Source organism: Gasterosteus aculeatus, chromosome 7, assembly GCF_964276395.1.
Source record: "Gasterosteus aculeatus chromosome 7, fGasAcu3.hap1.1, whole genome shotgun sequence".
Classification (NCBI taxonomy): Eukaryota; Metazoa; Chordata; class Actinopteri; order Perciformes; family Gasterosteidae; genus Gasterosteus; species Gasterosteus aculeatus.
The window spans coordinates 20,500,232-20,525,767 of NC_135694.1; the positions used below are offsets into that span (position 1 = coordinate 20,500,232).

General features: G+C 41.1%; 1 protein-coding gene across 2 annotated transcripts in view; it reads left to right on the top strand.

Moving 5' to 3' along the window:
• Window positions 1–25,536, top strand: part of nlgn2b (neuroligin 2b) — a 49,225-nt gene that overhangs the window by 6,147 nt on the left and 17,542 nt on the right. The window contains exons 2-4 of one of the 2 annotated variants that reach the window (XM_040179585.2): window positions 13,047–13,787; window positions 19,515–19,568; window positions 23,828–23,977. In XM_040179585.2, the coding sequence (XP_040035519.1) occupies window positions 13,271–13,787; window positions 19,515–19,568; window positions 23,828–23,977 (721 nt within the window). In that variant the 5' untranslated portion in view covers window positions 13,047–13,270. 2 annotated transcript variants of the gene reach the window in all.

A 25,536-nucleotide genomic window follows, 5' to 3' on the forward strand; every position in this document is an offset into this window, starting at 1 on the left:
TAAAAAAAGAAGAGTCCATGTTTAAAAAGCGCTGACCTCTGAGGACTAGCAAGTAGCATTCTGTCAATTAATTGGCACTCCTTCATTTGACGTTTTATATTTGGCTGTCAGGCTAAATGAGGCATGATGTCTAATTTTACGTTGGGGTTTTGTTATCAGCTTATTAAAACAAATTATTATAATAATATGTTGTTATCTACTTATTGTTGAAATATTTGACCAAGCACATTGTATGTTCCCTGTCAAATACAAACATTTATGGATTATTCCGTTAATGAACAGAATTCAAAAGATCAATTATTATGCAAAGACTATGGGAGAAATCTCACGTTGTCAGAATTTAGCGAGCTATAAAGTCTCACTATCTTTGGAATGCAGGAAACCTTTTGACTCTTTTGGGCTTAATAATTATTTCAGCAGAAAGCATCTTGCATACGGCGAGTCTCGGCGCCTTAATCCAACGCATCATCAACGCAGCTAGCCCAACAGTAGAGGCACACTGAACGTGACAGTCCTCACAAGGCAACATTTACATTTAGCCAGCATTGTTGGCAGCTTGAATAGCATGCCAAAGTAAACTGTATGTATTTACTCAAAGGAATGATGATCCTGAGTCAACATTCTCCCAGTCTGAGACGATGAAGCAGGCTTATGTTCCACCAACGTTTTCTTTAGGCTTCCAATTTGTGATTGATCCTCTGTTTCAAAATTTGCAATGTTTCCCCTATGCCGTGCATCTAGAATCCTTATGCCACCTGTACGATGCCCCCACATACATGATGTTAGAGCAGCCTGTATTATCTCTGTAGATAAACTATGAAATTATAATTGATTGGCCCTCTGTATTTATTAATTTGCGTAATAACACATGATCATGTTGCATCTACAATAGTACTGTAAATCCTCTTGCCTTAAATTTAGCAAACATCTTGCATATTTTCAGACATTGTCAGGAATGTCTATGAAGTACCTTCTGGGAGTGTTTTGTTGGCAACCTGCTGGTTGAGCCTGGTTAATGACAGAAAAATATAATAATACTAATCAAGACTTTGATTGAAGCAACTATGGTTAAGATATGGTCATGAACCAACAACACTTCAATTTGCCATCGTTAAGATTATAGATTCAATTGATCTGTCAATGCCTGCAGTTACCACAGTAACAGTGAGTGCAGTTTAACGCTACATTGAATGGCTATTGCAGAGAAACTCCACACATGAACACTTTAAAAATGGGCTTTATCTGTCTTGCCAAAGAGGAGAAACGATGCACGTTGTCCCATCGTTTCTGAAATATATATATTTTTCCGATATTCAGAAAACATCTGTACTACAGTGTATAACTATAGCACTTAGGTACAAATCTACAAAGTGTCCAAAATATATGTGATTATGTGAATCGGCTATTCCTATTTTATTCATCATTGTTCAAAGTTTCTTCTTATAATGACATCATATTTGAACAAAGGCATATATCAGCAAGGCTCTTTCAATATTCTACATTATTCAATATAAAATATGCGGCCTCCCTGAAGTTGTTCATCTGTATATCTGTTCAACACATAATGAGTTGCATCTCCGATGTTAAAGAGTCATCATATACAATGTAGTCTGATATGGAGGGCTCTATGGTACGAACTTACTGTTTATTATGAAAAGCTTTGTTGATAATGGTTTGAATAGCATAATGATCATAGTAGCCAAACGATTGTTATTCATTTTATTTAATTATAAATTGAGTGAAAATGTTGTTAAACAACATTTTATTGAAATTATTATTTTAATCAAAATGAAATGCATTTGAAATATACAGCTGTATGTGTAACAATGCTAGGACTGTGTGTAATAGTGGGGATCCATCTCATATTTGTTGTCATGGTCGGAAAAGTTCAAAGGCCTAAATATAGCAAATAATTCTGTGTAAATTTTCGTTTTTAATTAAATTGAATATGTTTGGTATCTTTGCCACTTCAAACAAAGTCAAACTCATGTTCTTGTGTCAAGGAAAGGAGGCTGTAGCTTTGAATAGCTATTACCAGGTAAACCGAGTAGGTTAAAAAAATCTCTCCATAATAAACTTCAATCGTTCTGATTCATAAAGACTGTATATTCAGACGTTTGCTCAACCTCACATATTTCTCACCTCAAATGATAAATGCCTTAGTTTCACTTGTCCAGGTATCTCCCCTTCATTCCCACCTGCCATTGTCCATGAACCTTAACAGATAACGTTACATCTGTAGGTGCACTGCAGAATCTTTGTCTCATCCCATCTACATATCACTTTTTGTCACTAATATAAGTCAATGTTCCCACCTTTCTGTGGCAACTCGTGCTACTTCATCTTAAATCTCACACCACTTCTCCAGCACAGTCCTTATGTATCTGCCCACACGGTTACGGAGACTGTAACTGCCCGCACCTGCCTCCACCACCCTCCAGCCTTGACTGTATAATACATATTATTGTGTAAATGTCTTGTGTGTAGTATTTAACTGTCAGCCTGTGACTTTGATTTGATCCCATTCCTGCACATTTGATTTGAAACAAAACAATGTCTGTCAGTGTTGATTTTCAGCTTCAGGAACAGATCTGGTTGCAACCCGATTTTGTACATAACATCCCAACTGTAGAACAAAGCAGCCGAGCGTTGATCTTAACCCCGACATGACAAGCAAAAACTTTTTGGGGCCCCGAAAAAGGCTAGATGTCAAGATTGCTGTGAATGCTTCATTTTATAATTTAATATTCTTGCATTATGTCATTTTAGGAATGAGGTAACTGATGGAAACATCGTAAAATACTCTGTTTAAAGTCCTCTGCATATGCTGTAAGTCTTTATCATCTTCACAAACTATCAGTGTGGTGCAGCTTTAAGAAAGGGGATTACAGGATGATGAGCTTTAACTTGACATTCCCCAAACCACTTTACCACGCATGTCACCCTTGCTGCCTGCACCTGCCTCTGTTACCACCTCTGTTACCTTTGCCTCTTACCACTTCTGATACCGGTGCCTCTGTTACCAGCTCTGTTACCTCTGCCTCTGTTACCACCTCTGTTACCTGTGCCTCTGTTACCTCTGCCTCTGATACCGGTGCCTCTGTTACCAGCTCTGTTACCTCTGCCTCTGTTACCACCTATGTTACCTGTGCCTCTGTTACCACCTCTGATACCTGTGCCTCTGTTACCAGCTCTGTTACCTCTGCCTCTGTTACCAGCTCTGTTACCTGTGCCTATTACCACCTCTGATACCTGTGGCTCTGTTACCTCTGCCTCTGATACCTGTGCCTCTGTTACCAGCTCTGTTACCTCTGCCTCTGTTACCACCTCTGTTACCTGTGCCTCTGTTACCACCTCTGTTACCTGTGCCTCTGTTACCACCTCTGTTACCTGTGCCTCTGTTACCACCTCTGTTACCCGTGCCTCTGTTACCACCTCTGTTACCCGTGCCTCTGTTACCACCTCTGTTACCACCTCTGTTACCTGTGCCTCTGTTACCACCTCTGTTACCTGTGCCTCTGTTACCACCTCTGTTACCCGTGCCTCTGTTACCACCTCTGTTACCACCTCTGTTACCTGTGCCTCTGTTACCACCTCTGTTACCTGTGCCTCTGTTACCACCTCTGATACCTGTGCTTCTGTTACCACGTCTGTTACCTGTGCCTCTGTTACCACCCGAGCGCCTCCCTCTATCTCTTCTAGCATTGGTCTTGTGAGATGCATGCAGTGGTAAAAACATTCTCGGGGGGATCAGAGATCCTGACAGTCTCCAGTCTCTACTCCCCCTCGCTTCCTTTATGACAGGCTCTTCTCCTTTCTCCTTTTGACCTCTCACTCGTTTCACTTGCCGTGTGGGTATAACATGGAGTTGCATGAGAACTGTCTTTTGGCAACTGGTAAAAGTCATTGAATGAACCGTAACAGTGAAAAAAAAGCAGATGTTTGATTTGTTGCTATTAATCCAGAGGAAAATAAGTACATACACGATATGTTGATGTAAAGTTGATGATGCTGAAATAAAGCCACGATTTTACAGAATACTTTCAGTTAAAATGCATTTGGCAAAATCCTGGATTTGTTCTATGAGGTTGGTTAGGTTGGTGCAAGTCTGATCTGATCTGATTCTTACAGTCTACACACACATAGTAGCATATGTGCATTTACAGTGTAGGCCTTTTCTGCACAGTGAGTGTGGAATATTTCTCCCAAGGCATTATGTTATTATAATAATAGTATTGATTTGCAAAGTAGCCTATCTCAAATGCTTTTGTGCCGTTCTATTTCACTAACTCACCACGAGCCTTATGAAGACGTTCTCCACATAAAGGGAGAATAATTTGCTTGTCAGTTGGATGTGTCTGTCACAGCCGGTAATGAATTAGTCAGACTCACGCATTGCCAGCCAAATGTTCATGACACATCCCCATCAAGAACACAGACACACATTGACAGTCTATTACTTGGGAGCCATCAGACAAATGTGATACCTTTTTGAAAAGTATCGTCAATCGATGCACCGGTGCATCTGCGAGCTGGCGGCTAAAGCGTGACGTAAACTTGTGCGATGTTGTTGAGCGCTGGCTCGCAGTCATCTCTTCTCGATGATCATTTAAAGTAGGCTAAAGCGACGTCTGGCCTCTGGCCACATTCAGACTTTTGGAGTCTGGATCCTCGGGCTCTGTTCACTCCTTCTCACTCAGTCAAGAATAAAGCGGATTGCCGTTTTGCTAGGGGGGGTTAGCATTGAACGTGCCCGCCTGAGGAACGTGAGCTAGTTATTTCAATGTTATCCAGTAAATCTCCTTTTAAATTACGCCCCTCTAGATATGCTTTTATGTATTATTTTTTCATCGCCTTTTCGGTTTCCTTCATTTAATTCATCCTAGATATAAAAAAAAAAGAGTATCATGAGCATTATTATTCACATTTTTGGGTGTCATTGAGAACGGGTCATCAAGTCAACACGGCAAAGCTGCCCTCCCTATTTTAACTAGTGAGCCATTCTTTTCTTAAATTAGCTTAAAGCTCGAGGCAAAGCAGCTGCCAGACTGCTCCCTCAAACTGTGCATCGCCCACAGACACCTATACGTACGCTAACGCAGCTAGCATTTCACCTCCATCATCGCTAATTAGTGTGTCACCAGACTGCACACTATTCGGCCTGAGTATGACACATGCTCCCTCTCACTACTACCAAAAACACTTATATAAATAAAAATCAACAGAGGCAGACCTGCTCATCTATACCGATTTTAAGTGTCTGGCCAGTCGCCGTCAAGACACCTCATTCTGTTTGTGTGCCGGTGAGGAGAATTGTAAGATAATGGGGTTTCCATGTGATCTACAGGCGCTAAACAGAGAGAACAGTGGTGACTAACAGCAACATATTGATTTTCTGGTGCAGCAGTGACTGAGAGCCTTTGTCTAATGTCTTCTATCTGCTCAGACCGCCTGCTGCTTTATGATCCCTGCTGCTGCTTTGATAACCTACATTGATGCTTCACTAAGGCTGCTTTATTGGCTTCTACTTGTTAATTTGAGCAATACCGTTTTTTTAACCCGACTCGTGTTTTCATGTTGTTAACTATTGGGGGCGAATCCATGCAGGAGTGTAGTGAAGCAACATAACAAAAGTTGATTTGTTTTAAGTCGTGCTTCTCGAGGCCTCTGCTGCTCAGTCTGGAGGCCTTAATCCCTTTTAAACGAAATGTTTGCAGTCGTGTCTTTAGTTAATTGGAGTTATAATAATGTGATATTTCCTTTTGGATATTCCCAGATATATCAGGCTTGAGTGTGATGAGGATGGGAAAGCAATGGCAGATGGAGCATCCATGGTATCTGATTCATCTGCTCTTTGCGTCCGGAGGGATTGTAGAAGTAGAAAAATTGTGCAACAAAACTCGTGGCCCCCTAGAGCACAAATACAAGTGGTTCTTCACAGTTATGGGGTCTCCTTGAATCTAGAACCGCAAATGCTGATTTTCCTCAGTAATGGTAAGCCTTATTAGTGGTATACAACTATTAAATAACTTGTTTATAACACGGCATGATAACAACATAATTGAGTAGTAAGCAGATATAGTTTGTTAATGTATTTATCAAAAACTATAATTCCTATTGTTGACTCTCATAATTAAAGGCTGCTGTATAAGCAGATAATACATTAGAATTAGACTCTCAATACTTATCAATAATAAACTCATGAACAAATCCAAATATCATCTAAATCGTTGATGATGCTTTAGTCCTGATCAAATGGAAATGTTGGCCTTAGGGACATGATGATTAGAAATGATTCTCTCGTGATAATCAATATCTATTTCAAATTGGATGGCAGTCTGGCAAGTTCTCCTGGAAAGATCTTGCTTACTAATATATAAATAAGTAATATATTGAATTAACTTTCTGTTCATGTGGTGAAAACAGAGGTATTACGGCATTCACGTAAAGGTTATTTTCAGTTAACAAAATGCTGGCTAACAGTAGCTCACTTTAGTCTCGATAATCCTGCAAACTGACATGAAACAAACAGTTTCAGTGCACTGACTCTAATTGGTTAGCTCGCTTTTTCAGCCTCTTCTAACCCGGAGGCCGGCTAACATTAGCTCGCCAGCTGTCTAAATTAGCCGGCCTACAAACAGCAGGATCAGATGAGTCAGTGTGCACACATTTTTACTTACTGGCGCTGAAACTGACTGATTGTCAAACTAGATGTTGGTGCTCTGTTAAGTTGAAGCATCTGGCACTGACAGGTCTAAAGCTTTATTAAATAAATGTTGCATATACATTACCATGACAGGCTTGCAGATGGTGTAGGTACCATTCTTGCTCAACTACACATTGAGCCATAAAAATGCATATACATTTTGAAAAATGTAAAAAAAATGTAAAATGCAAACAGAAATTGACCTGCCTTTATTATATGTTACAGATATTCTCATTAGCTACATGGTGATGCAGCTTTAATGACGCTGTTCAAGTAAGCTGTGATTATTTTTTCTCATCTGCACAATTTGAACAGAATACACTGCAAAAATGAATTTGTTTCTTCCCAGAAGGTTCAACAGTGATCCTATTACAATAATCCTAATATGGAATAAAGCTCGATTGACACAAAGTCTGTCAAATCTCTGCCTATTACCCTCTGCAGCCCTGCCCTTGTCTTTAGAGGCTTTCGTCTTCATTGGTGAGGCATATGGTTTAAAAAGATTTCAGGGGCTTGTCTCTTTAATTAAAAGACATTTTTGAATTCGGTTGGGCAGTTAGTAACAATACTTGAGTTTGATTTCAGCCGGGATTCCAAGCAAATGCATCACACATGATAGAAATGAACACGAATAGGCAGAAACCTTCTCGTTTGTGAATATTAAAATGAATTGATTTAGCCGATGCCGTGGGGCTTTCAACTCTTTTACGTCCACCCTGTCGCCTGAGCGTCATTGGTGCTTCATATACCTTTTCTGATTAAAGAGAAGAGGAAGTGTGAGAGGACTAAGAATAGGACTCGAGCGCACGACTCGCGAAACGCATGTCAAAGATTTTATTCTTAGACGGAAGTCAAGGACAGGCAGGCTTCGGTACACATAAATGGGGGAAGGATCACGCTGAGATGATATCCAGAAACGTAACAAATCAAGAAATGTAAAAGACGAGGGTAAGACAACGCAAGACACAGAGCACACAGCTTAAGGGTGAGTCAACGAGACGCAGGTGGACACAATCGGAAAGGGCATGCGGGCAGGTAAGTCAGGACGCCTGAAACAAGAGGGAGACATGGTGATTGTCAAAATAAGACAGGAATCACCACGGAAACCATGAGTTAAATAATAAAAATACTTAATAACTGACAGACGACGCCCTTTGGCTGAGCGTACGTAAGCAGGTCTAATCTTGGCTTTAGTTATCATCAAATCTAGGTGATCTGATTAGGTTTTACTTTGGTTTCTGCTATAAGAACGCCCAATGCAATGTTGCATCTTCTTTAAAAGAGAAGAAAATGTATTTTCTCCTGAATAGCAGCCACTGTAGCCACTAGTGATATTTGTAAATGCTAAAACATCAGTACGGAGATAGAGAACAATCGTGTTCATGTCAGCAGCGCGGCAAAATGTTTTTTCAAGCTGTCCATCACTAGCCAGCATTAATCATATTACGCTGCAGGTCATAGGTCGAGTAGCAAAACATCCTGTTTTAATAAAATCTGCCTACTCTTTGTTTCAAATTACCAATAAGCCTCTGTGTCTTTCCAATCGCTTAGAAAGAAAGTAAGTAGCTAAATATGACACTGGAATTATTAGATTATTCCGTCTACGATGTGACAGGCTGTCTTCCCACAGAATCACTAAGAGAAGGGACGGCAGAAACAATCAGAAGTGCCCATTGTACACAAAGGGCATCATGGGCTTTGGAGTAATGTGCGTCATAGCGTATCGGCTCTAAGTGACACTATTAATGTCTCCGGCAAAAGTTATTGTTCCGATTAGGTGTCATACAGACGATGGATGACTGTTTCTAGTTGGTTGCAGGAGAACACAACAAACAACCATCAGAACTTTGTTTGTTTTTTAGATTAAAGGGTCACTTTTTCAGTCACAGATAGCAACTTTAGTCAAAAACTCCCTGTTTCTGGCTTGCTTAGCTGCCTGCCGACCACAGATGTTGACTGGCAGAGGAGAGCAGCCTGACAGCCAAACTGTCGTTTTAACAGTCTAAGTGGAAACAAAGCAATAACAAATCCCCTTGGCACATTTTCTGCAAAAGTTTTCTCTAACCACTCTGTGACCGTTCCATTTTTAGCATATACCCATAAAAGTATCCCACTGGCAGAAAAATAACCTTCTCAAACAGCTTCGTTTTACAGAGCTACTTGTTATATAACACCAGCTTAAAACAGCCCGGTGATTTGTGTGGCAATTTATCCCCTTTTATGTTTGTAGATTCTTGCTCCATGCCATTTCAGCTCACGGATGGTTGACACGAACAGATGTTAGGGATGTTTGGGTACTACCATTTGCAAGTCACATGTGAGCGGTTGAGAACAGACCAATTTGTGCTCACCGCGAGTCTCACATGCGACATCTGCTGCCTCGTCTGATTTATAGCATTTGTGTGCGTACGTCAGACAAGCCAGGGAGGCAAGCATTCGTCTGTCCTACCTCAGTCAGTAACGGCATACTTCTGTGTGCAGCCCTGGGACTGTGCATATTCAAGGTGTTCTGACCTTGGGCTCGTGCTTCGTGTTCATTCATATTCACCCAACAGAATTAGGAGAACAGAAAGTATTTAAATTGTGATCAGTAAGCAATAAAGTTGGATCAGTGTCATTTAATGACATTTAATTTAAAACCACTGGATATATAGAGCATTATTTGTGGTGTTTATTTTGCGGGTATTGATATCCAGCCTATGTCTGCCTTATTTCTAGTAATCCCCTGAATGTAGAAACATCCCATATATATATTAGGGGTGGGAATCTCTTGGCACCTCACGATTCGATTCGATTCAGAGGTCAACGATTCGATTCTAAACGGATTATCGATTCTAAACTGATAAAACGATTGTTGATCTCGATTTTCTAAATTTTCTCAAATCTGAGTTTGCTACTCAGAGGTTGCTAATCACTTCCTACTTTATTTGATAATTAAAGAAAATCAACAGATTTACCTTCTCTAATTTTTTATAAGAGAAAAAAAAATCCAATGCAGCTTGCATTTTAACACAATATGGAAGTAGCCTATGTAAAAAAATATTAATATAAATATATAATAAATATTATAAAAATATTAAACAGATTCATTTTTCTTTTAAATGAAGAAAAAGCTGCTCTTAGTCTCAAACCGGTCCGTATTTGTAAAATACCGGAAAAAAGTCCAATTCTGTGAATATCTTGCCAACTTCAATACGGATTGACTTTTTGGAAAGATATGCGCAGGCTCCTCCGTAGTTCGGTAAAGTTATTAGATATTCACAGATTCAGACTGACGGACCGGTCTGAGAGCTGGACGCATTGCTCTTAATGTGCAGGTAATGATGGTAAATGATGGTTGTAGCTGGTTGTCATCTACGGTCCACTACGATTACCAAAGGGGGGCGTTTGTGTTTTGACAATGTTTTATCTCATAATTTCGACTTTTTATCCCCTTTCATTAGTGCGAAAATGGGCTTCTATAGTTGTGTGAATGCATCACTCCAGCCAATCCAAAGACGGGGTTTGTAACCAATCAGGTGTAGAGACCATGGTGACTGGCTCCGCCCCCTTACTGTCAAAAAGAAAAACAGCGAGCGCGTAGAAAACACCTTCGAGCGCGAGCAGAGACTAACCTCGCGAGCGAGGAAATTCACGCTCCGCGAGCGAGCAAATATCTCGCGTGAGACAGACTTTTTTTTAAATTCAGATTATTAACTTTTCTGAAGCCACAGCCAAAAGCCCATCTAATCATAAAGACTCTAAATAGGGAATAACTAGAGAAAACTGGCTTGTCTTTTTTGTTTATTCACCCAAAAAAAGAACTTGTTGGCTTTATTTTAAAAAATCATGGAAATGATTTCCACAATATTGAATTGGTTTCTCTCTATGCAAAGCAATTACGTTACTCTAACACTATGTTATTGGGTTGGGTTAATATAGTTTTGTAGAGTTGAATCGATATGAATGATTTAATCAGTTTCAACTAGATTTAGTTGGGTTAGTTGAACTTTAATTGAGTTCAAATTAAACACACATTTAACCTATTAATTCGCATTACCTTAACTCAATACAATTAAGTTGGCCGAACATAACTTCTGAGTGCTAAAAGAAAGCCTTTCCGTGGGAATCCTTTCCATGCTTTTATTAAGTTAAGTCAAAGAATAAATAATAAGTGCACAAAATTGTAGTTGAGAAGTTAATTTACATTACATGTCATTCAAGCTGACTCATTTGCATTGCATCACATTTTTAACCCATGGTTTACAATTTGTAACCCGTCCCACACAGTGGGAGCAGTGTGGGTGTCTTGCTCAAGGACACTTCGACATGGGTCATGGGGAGCAGCCAGGGTTCGAAGCGCCAACCCTGCGGTTATCAGTGCGCCCTCTCTCCATGCGCCACGTAAACAATGTACAGGGTACGAGACATTACAATGTCTCAAACACTTCAATACAATACAATACAACACTTCAGGGGTTAAAACATGAAAGGACTAACAGCTGATCATAGCATTGAACAATATTTTATTTGCATAAGAGGATGGATGCAAATGTTTCGCTCACCTTTCGGGGCGCGTGTTCTCTCGATGATTACCGGGATCTTGTGCAGAAATGCAAATCTATCACTTAATATTGACGTGAATGAATCTTTTCAAAGTGAAGTTGTTGAATATTTTTGTAAAACGAACGCAATGTGGTCACGTTCATCTTGCAAACGTAAAGAAATAACATAGATATAACATTTTGCAATCACGTAAATTGGACAGCCAGCCCATATCATCTTTCTCAGAGTAAAAACTACAATTTAGTATTTTATGTTTTTGTAGTTAGCAGTTAGCGTTCCTGTGGACAGGCGCAGTGCCTTGCCTCGCCTGGTTACCTGGCAACCCCATGGCACTTTTTCCCATTATTCACCTGGAAGTCTATTTTTTTTTTCCCGCCACACTTTCTTAATGAACTCAAAATATTTGTATTCAGCCCGGTGGGGTTGATGGCTGTGTCCCATTTCTTTGACAGAGCCCCCTGTTAGCTGACAAAGCTGTTAACCAGGGCAGACTGTCCTCAGTTTGCAGTCTGTGGCAATGTTCACAATGACACAACTAACATTAAATGTACTCTGTTGGGTAAATAAGGTAAGGCTGAAATGAATACATTTCCCTTTAAATCTTTGCCTCTTATTATAAATAATTATAAATTCTGTAACTCACTCAGTCTTACCCTCTCAGAATGGATCCTTTACAATGTGGAGAGTCACGCACTGTGTATAATTCACATTAATGTTTTTCTAAGTTGGATTTTCAGCTTGTTTGCACACTAACCTCTTTGATGAAAATGCGGGGTGTCCTTACACAACTTAGTCCTGGCTCAGGGTGTACTGTAGCGTTGGCATAACTTGAAGTCACTTAGAAGGCTTTAATGAACTGAATATTTCTTCCACTCAACCTGTTCTTGTTTTGTCCTTATGAAGCAGAGCACCACTCCCACGTCACTAACATTGAACGTTGCACGCCGTCTTTTAGCTGTCGTACCTTGAACCTACTGTCTGGCAGCACAGTGTGGATGCTGCGGGGTTGAGGGGGGGGGGCGAGGTGCCATTCAACCAACAGTTAGCGCCACATAAAGCCTTTATCACACCTAAACGGCTCCGTCTCCCAGAGTGAGATAAGCACTGCCCATTCATCTGTAATGATGTGGCAGCAAGAACCAACTGAACTGAGCAGAGAGGGAAAGGCTAACTCTGACACAGTGGGGGACGGCTGAAAAGGGTGCAAGTGCAATAAGGTTTGCCTCGTTCCCTCCTCAAAATCATGTTTATGAGTGTGGTTTTTATACTTCAAAGTGCTGTAATTATCTGTAATATGAAATGTGAAGCACGAAAAAAGTGGAAATGGAATATAAAGCTTCTTTAGCTTCTGCAATGTGACTTATTTCCCAGCGAAACAAAAGTTGAATGTGAGAAGCATTTATCTTTTTAACCATTTTCATGCTTTATAATGCAGTCAGATGGCATCATAGATGCAGGAAATAAAATGAATGTAAATAAAATAAACCTCATGTTGCTATCTTATAATCAATTCAATTGTCCTCTGCACCCCTGCAAATGGCAGATGACAGGTATACAACCATTGGTGTTTGTTATGGTAGATTGAATAGCACACTTTTTGCTTGGGATAAGATAAATGTACTAAATCTGTAGTCAAGGGACATTATTTCTCCTTTTAATCTAGGAGACAATTCAGCCTAGGTAGAATCTGCTTACCCATATTGTCCTCTTGTGCTTTTTAAAACAACACTGAGGGTTTAAAAAGCACATTTATTCACACCCTGACTCAAACCTGAAACCCGTTTGTGTCTTCCAGGTGTAATCTGCTTCTTGCCTGCAGCCCTGGATCCATCAGGAGTTCCAAAGAGGAAGACGCACGAGACCACAGAGTCTACCTGAGAATGCCAGTTGTCCCTGCGGCTCACCATGAAACACGTTGAGCTGTCCCCTTCCACAGATCCTCTGTTTCCCTTCCCTGTTATTTACAATTACCCACCAAGTCTGTGACCCCTCTCTGCACACGGCTGAAGTCCCAGTGATATGACTAAAAGAGCCTTTATTTTGGACATGTTGTTTTTTCCTCTCAATGCTGCCAGCCACCACGGCTATGGTGGGAAGCGCCATTATAATTCTCAGCAGATTGCCAATCACTGTCTGCTGTGGCTCCTGGGACTGGTGCTACACCTCACCCTCTCCTCGTGTCAACGGGTTGACCTGAAACACCCCATAGTGTCCACTGGCTATGGAAAGATACGTGGTATCAAGAAGGACCTCAACAATGAGATCTTGGGCCCCGTGGAGCAGTACCTAGGCGTGCCGTATGCCACGGCACCCGTCGGCGAGCGCCGCTTCCAGCCCCCCGAAGCTCCGGGTTCCTGGCAGGAAATTCGCAACGCCACGCAGTTTGCGCCAGTGTGTCCCCAGAACGTCCACGGGGTTTTACCGGAGATCATGCTCCCAGTGTGGTTCACGGACAACCTGGACGCTGCAGCGACCTATGTTCAGAACCAGAGTGAGGACTGCCTCTACCTCAACATCTACGTTCCAACTGAAGATGGTGAGTGAGACCAAACCCTCATACAGGAAGTAGTAAGGGATTAAATTGGTTTTGGCCATTTCAAATGGTTCAAAGCTAGTGAAATTCTGAAAAGATTAGCTTGTGTCCCAACTGTTTCAGTGCAGCTAGTGCTTTTCGAATCATTTAGAAATGTCAGATATCTGATCACTTATCCAGGATTATAGAGCTCTAAGGGTGAGCTAAAAGACACCCAGGAGATTACCAAATATATTCCCTGATAATCTCATGTTTTGTTTTATCAATGTCATGAATCACTATTACTATTTGTCTAAATGTTTTGTAGATGCACATATACTGCAACATCATCACATATGCATTTCTTGTGCTAACACGCTGTTTAAAAATTAGATAACACTTTACTGTTATTTGTCACGTTTCATTTATTCAAACATTTTATCAGATGTTCAAAATACCTTCAACATGCTCCACTAACTAGCTTTTTCTTATCCATATTGTAACATACTGTGTTTAAGGTTGACTAACAATGACTTATTTGCTTAAAAAGAGTATGAACATTATATCGTCACATTATTAAATGTGTAAACTTGCTAACATTAACCTTTTTTTTTTTGCCTCGGAAAACCTTGTCAGTGTTGCTGGGTTAAGAGAAAATATAGCAAATTCGGGACATTTGGACAACCTTTTTTCTCATATTCTGTAAAGAAAAGAAATGTTCTAAAATATTTCCCATTAAGTATTTTTGCATTTTCTCTAAATCTCTTAGTTCATAAATAGGTCATAACTGTGACCCTGTCATCCTGGCAGTTGTAGGAGGCCATTCGATCAGGGTTTTTTTAAATATCAAAACATCACAACCCAACACACTGGACCTTAACAGTGAATCAGCAGAAGATCATCAATCCATGACCGATTTTAGAACCTTTTTTCATCATGTTATACTATGAAAGAATGTTTCATTGGATTGTAATTTCATTTAAGTTACAAGAGATATATATATATTTTGTTAATCAAAGCTTTATTTTGTGCATTACAGAAAACATATATCCATGTTAAATCTTTTACTTGGTTTCCATTCCTTTTCATAAGTAAAACAAACAGAATGTAGCCTTTCTTAATAGATTTAATGTTATAAATTGTCTAAAATTGACAGAGCATTACAAACTTTCAGGCTTCCTCGTGTGACTCAAATGTGTGTTGCAGGTTTTGATGCTGAATAAAAGACCAGGGATAATCTTCTCCCCAGTGGTTGTTTGACAGGGACCGCATTACAGAGCGGATAAGGCATAGTTTATTATTAACATAGTTTATTACTAACTGTGAACATGGATGCTGAAATAACCTCCACATTTTTATTTTTACAATTTTTTGTACATGCAAGCTTCATTGATTAATGGAATTAGGCTTTCTTTACAAACTATTCAAGTGTACATTGGATTTAGTACTGTTGTAGCAGCTGGTTTAGAGGAAAAAAATCATTCGATGTATTGCCGAAGATAATACCGTCTAGGCCTCCTGGGGTAAAATTAGCCGGAAACCGAAAACCACTATAATGCAAAACATCGACCTTTGCATGGGCTATCTGGATGCACTCCTTGCATTCATGATCCTGTGGAGAGTGTTTGAGAAGATGGGCAGGTAAAAGAACACAGGATCAAAGTGTAACGTTGGAGGCAAAGCATATGCTACTTATGATAGTAAGCAAGGCTAATGATGAAATATTAAAAAGTCTGTGATTAATGGGCTCACCTGAGAGTTACGTGAGAGTATGCAAGAAAATATTTACGCAGTCCTGCTTTTAAACTCTTCAAAAACAAACTCCAGGATTAGTCTAAAGTGGTGCACATCTTTGTTGTAGTTTACCACTAAAGCTGAATCTATAACCTACTTAGCCAGATCGAGTCAATGTTGCAGATTATTCCTTTTTTTTGTTAATTGCGAGTGGAAAATAAGAAATATCACTGCAGTATTAACTGAGATCCGAGCGGCAAAGGTGCTGTGAAGAAGAAATTACTGAAAGGGTTTGGAAAAAGAAGCAACCTCGGACCAATATACCTACTCCTAAGTCCTGCGGTTCTGCGTGTGTATGCTGCTACGCGCTACTTACGTCACACACTCTCCGAGAGGCTGATGTTCTGTGCTATTCCCAAGGGACGAGGTGTGCAAATGAGTGAGTCTGATTTAACATGCAGCCCTGTCTGCTTGTCACAATCTGTCACTTATTGTCAGGGGTCACTTCCTCCACAAGGCTGATGCTGTCCCCAAGGACACATGTTTGGCCCTGCGTGTGAGAGAGAAATATAGGCCGAAGGAGACTAAAATACCCCTCAAATCGAACCCACCGCCATTTTACACGTAACTAGTCAGAATCTCGCAGATGGTTTGCGTGGCGTTAGTTAGGTTTGTTTCGTGTTAACCAACATTAGTGTTCACCCGGTGTTTAGCGTTTACTAAGTCTGGTGAACACTGTGACCATTATGCTTTCTAAACATCCGCATTATAGTTCAAAGCCCTACTATGCTCGAGTACTGCCTAACAGAGCTGCTAGTGTGGATGCAGAGCCTTCAGTTTCAGCTACACTAAGCGAATCTGGCTTGAAGGGTTAGCCTGCTAACTTGGTCGTGGTGATGGTCTAGGCTGATCATGGCTGTGCTGTGTTTGGCACTGAGCATTGCCTCAGAAGGCGGATGTAGGTGGGCCAAGATGAATTGGCAGCACAGAATCATACTGCCTGGATCAAAATGTATTTGTGCCAAATCTGGACATCTTAACTCAATTTTGACACATCTTGTATCTCCATTGGACAACATTATGTATTATCTTAACATTCTCGCAAAGACTTATAGACGAGACAAAATGCACCGCTCCCTTGTCTTTCTGCATCTGACTCATCTCACCCCTCCTGCTCTCTCCTCCCTTAAATCCTCCCTGCTTCTTTTCTGTTTTCTCCCCTCTCCTCCATCTTTATGCAGATGGCGGTAGAAGGGGTCACTGTTCTGAATGCAAATGAGCTTTGTGCCCTTCCCAAACAGGCCACCATGTAGCCTTCTTCAATTCGAATGAAGTCCAAATAACGCCTTAGAATAATGTATATAACACAAAAGTTCATATGGACTGAATAGTGAGTTTCTCTCTCCCTTTTATTTCCCTAACTGTCCTGTGTGGTGAGGCTGCAGAGCAAGAGAACTGGCTCACTGCTATTCCTGTTTCCTATAAGACCCTCTTTCACTATGGGACTAAGATTCTTCATTCTTTATTGCCGCTAGAGCGGCCATTTACTGTGCTCTTTATTAAAAGCCATATTTCAGGAGGGAGGAGAGCGGAGGCAGGGATGGAGGCGGATGCTGGGGGCACAGTGGTAGAGATAGAGAGCAGAAGGACAGGACTGCATGTGCTGCGAGCTGCTGCCTTGGATGCAGTGGGGGTTTGGGGGGGGGTTGAACCAAAGCTGTGTCTGACACCTTGTCAAGCAGACAGGCCACCATAGACATGACATACTGCAGCTTCATCCCGTTTACCGCACTGAGGAAATAGAGAGGGACGGGCGGCAGCTTGCGCTCTGGCCACTGGCTTACTGAACCGAAACAGAAACGCCGTTGACTGGGAGATGGAGCTGCATTAGGTCAAACAGTACTGGGACAAACCAAAGCCAAATGCTCCCGCGTGAGCCAATGCATTTCTGTGACCAGTGGCCCATTACATTATGAGACAGTCAACCTACCGGCAGCCCCTCTACCGAGGCAGAAGGGAAAGATGTTTTCTCCTAAAGTGTGTCTGTTTCCCTTTGGCTACAACCTACTTTTTGTCTTGTCTAATCCATTCTGGTAATCTCTCAAAAGTCAGAAGTTTGTTGTCAGCCGTGAGCCTCTCTTTCAAAACAAATCACCCTCTTAGTAATGCAATCTGTTTGTGTGGAGGAACGACAGCAGTAGAAATATACTGTCAATCAGCACTGAAATGATTAATGCAGCAGTTTGACTTTTTAGTCACGCTAGAAGCAGCTCTTGGGATGCCAATGTCCTTGTATTAGTCTACAACTTTGGTCCGAATCAGCTATTGGACAAACTGCCGTGGCATTTGGTGGTGAGCATACCTGCAAAACCAACGGGATTCTCATCAACCTAAACTTCTGTTTGGTGAAAAGAGGAGGTACCTCTGTTTGATGAACCATCTGGATGGTGCACACAATTCTCCTCTTTTTGTCACTTTGGTTTTGAGCATAAGTTAAGGCATTGTGCTCTGGTGCAGTGTTGGGATTAAGTTGGATGGTCCGTTACAAAGTGTCGCGGATAGGTTAGCTCTTTATTAGGCATTAGAGAACAAATAAATTCAGAAAAGTCTCCATTAAGCGGTGAGGTGTGGTTTCAGAGTGCTGCTAAGTGCTGACAAGACTGAGGATTTCTGCGCCTCACAACCCATTACCGGTCTGCCGACCCGTCTGCTCCGCATCCGAGGACCTACTGTACCATCTCCCTTCGTGGCAGGAAGTGCTCTCTGGATCAGGCGCCTGTATGCCAGTACTCAGCAAATCTATTCAGTATAGATCCTTTTCCATTTGGACGGAAGATAAACATTTTATCTCAGGAAACCGTATCCATACAGAGGGATGGGTGGAAATGCGCGAATGTAGTGCGCAAAGAGTGTAATGCTCTTTGTCAACTAAAGCTAAAGCACCGTGAGGCTTTAGCAAAATGGCAGAAATAGACATGTCAGCAGAGCTCCGGCGGAGTGATAAACACCTTGGCAAACAGACGTAGATGTTCTTTAATGTGAGAGAAGGCAACGCCTCCCCGCCGGAGAGCGGGGCATGTGATACGGGGAGGACAGCAACAGATGACGAGGACACTGTTAGCATGCAAGTGTGGACCTTTGCGTGTGCGTGTGCGGATGCGTGTTGATTTTAATTGCTTTCTGGAGGACGTGCTTGTGCAGACAGCGACCGAGAATGACACAAAACGCATCAGTAATTGTCGGCTGAAGAACAAACAAACTAACAGGTCCTATCAGTTAAGACTTACAGAGGTTGACGTGTCTGGGCGTCGGTTGGTCACTGTGATGAATGCTCGCTGCTGGCCGTGCCCCGTGGTGCATTTAACTGGCGTTAGCATTCAAGCGGCTCAACGCGGGACTTGTCTCTGACTCTGGTCGGGAGAATTCTGTCACTGGTCTTGGCAGGCGGTGTAAATATAAAAAAAAAACGGTTCCCTCTTTGCTAATTTGGAACGAAGGCTCACATTGCAGGCTAAATGCCAGAAGATTTCTGTGCACTACGAGCATCCGTAGTCACGTGAGCTCAGGATCTGTGCCTGGCCCTTGTGTAAGTGTCTCTTCCGTGTTGCATTTTGACATTCAAGTCTTTCAAGTTCATGCAGCTTTTTGCTTCGGGACTGCAACACTGAATCCTCACATTCCGTTGCCTGGTCTGACTGAAAAGAGTGATGGCTTGATTCTGCTCATTGATTTTTCTCTACAGAGAAGTGGTGTGTCAGGATTGATAGGGGGAAGGGTTCAGGAGAAGTCGTCTCTAGGGTCATTTCAAGGCAGTGCGTGACTAGATCCCGAGCAGTTAAAATAAATGCGTTGGGGGCTTCTTTTGAGGGAACGGCGTGTACTCCTTCTAAGCATTTGTCTCGAGCTGTACACAGCCACTGAAACACAACAAAGCATCTCATCTTCTGTTTTGTTTTCCTGCAAATGTAATCCTAATTTTTCCTTTTGTCCCTCCCCTTCCCCTTTTCCAAACCTCAGGTCCGCTAACAAAAAAACAAGATGAGTCTACAATGAACAGACCAAGAGATGAAGGTATTTTAATTGCATGGTTTTTTTTTCTTCCTTGTGCCCCATTTTTCAAGCTCTGTTGGGAATTCTGTGTTTGTATCTGCATTAATAATCACGTGGATTCATCAGTGTATGTGCACATTTCATTACCCATTGTTAAGCGCTTTTATCATTACACAAATCTGCTATTCTCGCGATACAAACGTTGATCTAAAATACAAGAAAGACCTACACAGTTTTTCTTTCATTCCCTACAAATTCTACCTTTTGGATACCTGCACAGGGAGTCAATTTACTTTCCTTTCTCTGGTGCATTGTGGTTGATCAACCACACACTGATGCTCTGACTCTCCTGTGTGATGCATCACTGAAAACACCGTCCTTTTTTACCAGCACTTTCATTTTCGTACTATTTTCCTTATGAAATGGTTTACTGATTTACTGTGCTTCATGATGGTATTGGGCGTTCTCCAGTTCTCAATTGTCAAAAGAAAAAAGAAGTGTTCTGCATATTTCTGCTATTGGTGTACATTTTTAAGTTCACTGCAGTTAAATGGAGATGCTCTCACTGCTCTTTACTGATGCAGCCAAAATCTATGCGAACAGCGTGTGCATCAGTTTCTGTACAAGTGGCCAGACATACTGTATATTGCATAGCATTATGCATACATAGAGTGCATTGCATTTTCATTTGTGCACCGTTTGTCTACTCAAGCGCAGTAAATGTGCAAATATACGCCTGAGTGCATGTGCTCAAATTTGATCCAATGTGTGTGGTTTTCCTTCTCTTTTTGTATTTTGAGCTCTGTGCTATTTGGGTATTGAATTCTCTCTCTCTCTCTCTCTCTCTCTCTCTCTCTCTCTCTCTCTCTCTCTCTCTCTCTCTCTCTCTCTCTCTTGCATCTCTAATTGCAATGGTTTAAAAAAAGACAGATGTAGCTAATCCAATTGTGTGGTTTCTTAACGATGAAAACAGAAGGAAGGATTCATGCAGGATTGCCAAGGAGAGGAGCAGAATGATGGAACAGAGATGGAAAAGGAAAAGGAAAAGCTGAGCACCGCGAGAGCACAGTGGAAGGCAAAGAGGGATATAGAAAGGAAAGAATAGTCATAATGAAGACAAGTGCATGATGAAATGACATTTACAGAGCTTTGAAAGTGAGAGATGTAGAGAAACAGAGATTGAGAGGGTGGATGAGTAGGAGACCGGTTGAGCTTGACATTTATGCCAACAACTGATGGGTCCTGACAGGATCAGGACGGCTGGATTCCTCACTGATAATTGCTCAGGTATGGATTTGACACAAGTTCCCAAGCATTGTGGGAAAATACTATTATTAGCGTCTTGTTTTTGAAAGTTTATTTTTAAGAGACTGCATAGCTTGGGCGTGGATTTGGATACAAAAATGATTGCTGAGTCAGACTCAAACTTTTATGCCCAAATCAATTGAGATTTCCATCAGAGAATGAATGAGAGAGCCTCAGAATATAGAAAAGCAGAAAACAGGCAATTTCTTTGAGAGGTAAAAAATAACATTGAAAAAAAAAAGTGAGATGGGGAATATTGAGAGGAAAGTATGAAGTTACGTAGAAGAGTGAATTATTTGCCAGTGTTTTGGAGGCAGGCAGAAAGGACAGGCAGCTCCTTGTTGGCCTTGGATTTGGGTTGAGTGAAACACATCACCCTGCGTCCCTGAAACCCTAATCACCCCTCTTTGTGCTGAGCCCCCTCCCATCATTGAACACATTCAACTCTGTTTCCATTTTGTATTTCTTTGTTTGTTGCAAAAAAAAATCTCAAATACATGGTGTCATGTTTTTATGTTTTTTTGTTAACGGCAGAATTTGGCCATTCGGCCAATACCATGTGTCCTGTTTTAGTAAATCATAAACATTAAAATGATCTGATAAAAGCCCAACCCGCTCAAAATATTGTGAGAATAGAATGCGTACAGGTGATAAGATCGAAGAAGACAGAAGTTTTTTTCTTTTGCGCAATCGGACCTTTTCATATTCACCTTTCATTAAGGTATGATCGATATGCAGCTGAGCAAATAAAGATTTTTTTTATTTTTTTTATTTCTCCTAGCCTCTATTGGGCTTGGCAAATATTTCAGTTGTAACCTTTCTAAAACCTTTTCACTCTTTTTCATCATAGTACAGTTAGGAATCAGAATATATAATTTCAATCAATTATAAATTATAAAGGAGAGAAATATTTCATGGTAAATTCAAACAGACTTAAATGGTTTAACTACTTATTTTGCTCAAACATGTCAGCTCTAAATTCGGCATTCAGCAAGGATGCAACGACCAGTTATCTTGTGCTGTGCAATGCTAAATCCATGCAGAATACTTGAAAATGTTTTTTGATGTTTGACAAGTGTGTGTGTGTGTGTGTGTGTGTGTGTGTGTGTTTGTGTTTGTGTTTGTGTGTGCGTGTGTGTGTGTGTGTGCATCAAATAATATGTTAATCAATAAGTTAAATTGTTACAGAAATGTATTTTCTTTCATCCTCCCACAAATTGTTGAATAGCAACAAGTAGGATTATACTATATCATTGTACTGGGGAATATATTGTGATATATATTATTCTCTGTGTTGATCATATCTGGTTGTATTATTTTAATATTATTAACTATTGTACACATGTGTATTTAAGCATGGGTGATTGTGTGATCTACGCTCTATGCACCAGCTTTGAGCCCAAGACAAATATCTCCCTTTGGTACAATAAAGTATACCTTATGTTATCTTTTCTTAAATGTGTTTACATCAGTGATCTGTGTTAACGCAGCAGTGAAATTGTATTTTAATAGTTCAATAAAATACTGATTGGGCCTTTAAAATGGCTGCCATGTCATAGCCTAAGTTTGTTTTCTCTCTGGATTTAATCTATGGTGTGAGTGTTACTGCTGTTATATCACTCCTCTATACAGCCCTAGTAATGCTGGGATAATTGAACTTGTTTACATATCCTCTGGGAAATCAGCCCGAGCTACAGAATACACCAGAGGAGAGCAGAAAAAGAGCAGCGCGTCAGAGTGTATGACTGAAAATCTTTATTTTTAGCCAGTTCGGTAGTGTCATAGGTTTGATCCATAAAAGATCTTGTGTTAGCGTGTGTGGAGCCATATGTTCCATTTTTTCATGTCTCGTGTGTGTGCATGCGCGGGTGTGCATGTGCGCGCGCCAGAGACTGTGAGTGACGCACCCAAGTGCATGTGCAACCTGAGATTCAGGTGGTGATGCAGGCGGTGTGAAAATACGTGAGTAGAATTTGTTACCACGGCAACAGGCATTCAGTGAGTCGGTGCAATGGAATGGCTGGTGCAGTTCTATTAGTGAGAAGCAGTTTCCATAGCGACTCAACATCGCAGCTGCCTATGTAAGAGTGTGTGTGTGTGTGTGTGTGTATGAATCCTGCGTGAATTTCAGTGTTAATTATCGTACCTCACTACATTTGACTTACTTTATGATATTTCAGAATTTTTTATCCTTGCCGTTATGTTTTTTTTTGGTCTGAACCTCCCATCCATTTCTCTACACTGCCCTATTTTCATCGCTCTCCTCTCGCCGTCTTACTCCCCTCTATCTCTCTCTCTCTCTCGCTCTCCACCGTCTTTGAGTACCGAAGCTCATCAGGGGTAAACAGATGCTGTGGCTGTTATTTATGTTTCCACTTGGTCTGGCTTTCATACAAATTATCCACAGGCCTTGCACAGTGCAGACGCTCAGCCTAACTGGGCTGCACTAGCAACTCGCAGCCTTATCCACACTCAAACACTCAGACTGTACCACGGATGCTGCAAAGTGTGGGGGGGGGGGTTAAGGAGATGTGGGGGGGGCGGATGGAGGAGATTGGCATACAGAATGAACCATAGCAACACACTGATGGGCACAAAGACACCAATAACAGAGACGGCATCAGAACTGGCGGCACCATTTGCTTCACACACAGAGGGGTATAAGGGTCCTTGGAATGTACCATTAAAACACAGGACTGAGGAAACAGACATCAGAGGATGGAGTGTAAAGGATAAGCTCCATTGGGCTGGCATGAAATACTTTTTGCCAACTTAAAAGCAGTACATTGAAAATGTTTCCATCTTCTTATCTGTTTTGTTCAAGTGAATCACCGTAGCAGGTTAGCAAAAGCTGCATATGAATTGAATGTGTAGAAACTGTAGGAAGTGAGTTGACGCCCTGTTGCCTGTAGAAAATTTGTGTTTTTTTGAATTAATGAAAATAATGAACACCATTGTTTGTATGTATTGTGCAGATATTCGGGATCGTCGTAAGAAGCCGGTGATGCTGTTCATCCACGGAGGCTCCTACATGGAGGGCTCAGGGAACTTGTTTGATGGCAGCGTCCTTGCTGCCTATGGAAATGTCATTGTGGTCACCATGAACTATCGGCTCGGCGTGCTCGGTAAGTCAAATTTCAGGCCTTCTTGGGGTTAGCTTCTGATGCAAATGTTTACAGACTGTTTGCCACGTGTCATCTCACCCTGTGTCCAACAGTTGACGGCCACACAAAATATGTATTTGAGAATCACAAACACATCTCTTGTAGTCCAAATACTATTATCTTTTTTGACATAGATGTTTTAGTTTTGTGCGCAGGCAAATATTTATTTCTAAAACATTTACGCCCCCTTTCAAATCTGAATGATAAATGATATGTTCTTTCTTGCCTGTGAGAAATTATATATCAATAACTATAAAACTAAGCGGGGATACAAGAATGTCTACAATTACTCTACTGTACTTTATAAATGGGTTGTAGTGTAGATGTTGGTGCTTTACTCTTGAAATTGTTCAGCATGAAAGGCTCTGTGTGTATGTGACAGTGTTTAGCTGGTAGGTTGCTGCACTCGACGTGGTCGAAGTAAGTTCTAGAAAGTACACTGCGATAGATTTACCTGATTCTGGATGCATATGTTAGTCTTGATCACAAATTGAGGGTAAAATCAAGTGGTGATGTTTCCTATTAGTTTCATGAATATTCACGTCATCTACTGTATAGCATTATTTTGCCATCATCGCCAAAATGAATTAATATATTCTGCACAGAGGGGAAGAGGAGAAGGAGGATGTCAACAAAAAATTACCAGATCAATTGCAAAAATCAAATGTTTCATGCTCCATGTGTGTGATAGTTCAACTAAAAATGTAATTTGCTTACTTACTGTATTTTTTTTGTGACATGACGCACTGGCATCTTCAACATTTGACCAGGCTGAACCCAACTGCAACCTCTAAATTAGGTGCTGAACCAGGCGCAAAGTATTTTATTTAATCCATGGTTTCATGTGAATTATCCTGACAAGGGTTCTGGTGAAGTATAGCTGAAGTTGATTGTTACAGACTACATGCACGCTGGGAGTTGGAAACCTCTTTATGGACAAAAACAGTTTGTGTCTGCAGCCCCATGGTCTATTCACAATGGGCTATTTCCGTGCAACAGGGAATTCCAAAAAAAGCCCAAACAAGTGTGTTTTCTTTTTTCACCTACCATGTTTGTTTTTTTTAACCAATAAATGAATTGTTTTAGTGTGCAACGGCTGGAAAACCTGCCATGTTCAGACTCACAATACAGCCTACTTCAGAGACAACACCACCCACTTAATGCCTTTGGTGTCACTAAAAACAGAAATAAATGCGTGTTTGTTGCTCTCAGTGTATTCTTGGATTAAGGGGTGTTCTTTTTGTCCATTCTGTTGGAGCTTTGCACGGCTTTCATGGCCTGTGACTGTGGCCTGAGCTCTGTGTGTGTGTGTGTGTGTGTGTGTGTGTGTGTGTGTGTGTGTGTGTGTGTGTGTGTGTGTGTGTGTGTGTGTGTGTGTGTGTGTGTGTGTGTGTGTGTGTGCACCGAGCCCTTGTGGTGCACGATATCAGTGGAGTCAAGTATTTACCGTCAACTTGTGGAGGTGTTTGCACACAGACGATCTGACGCTGGCATTTCGATTGCCAGGTTGGGTAATCAGA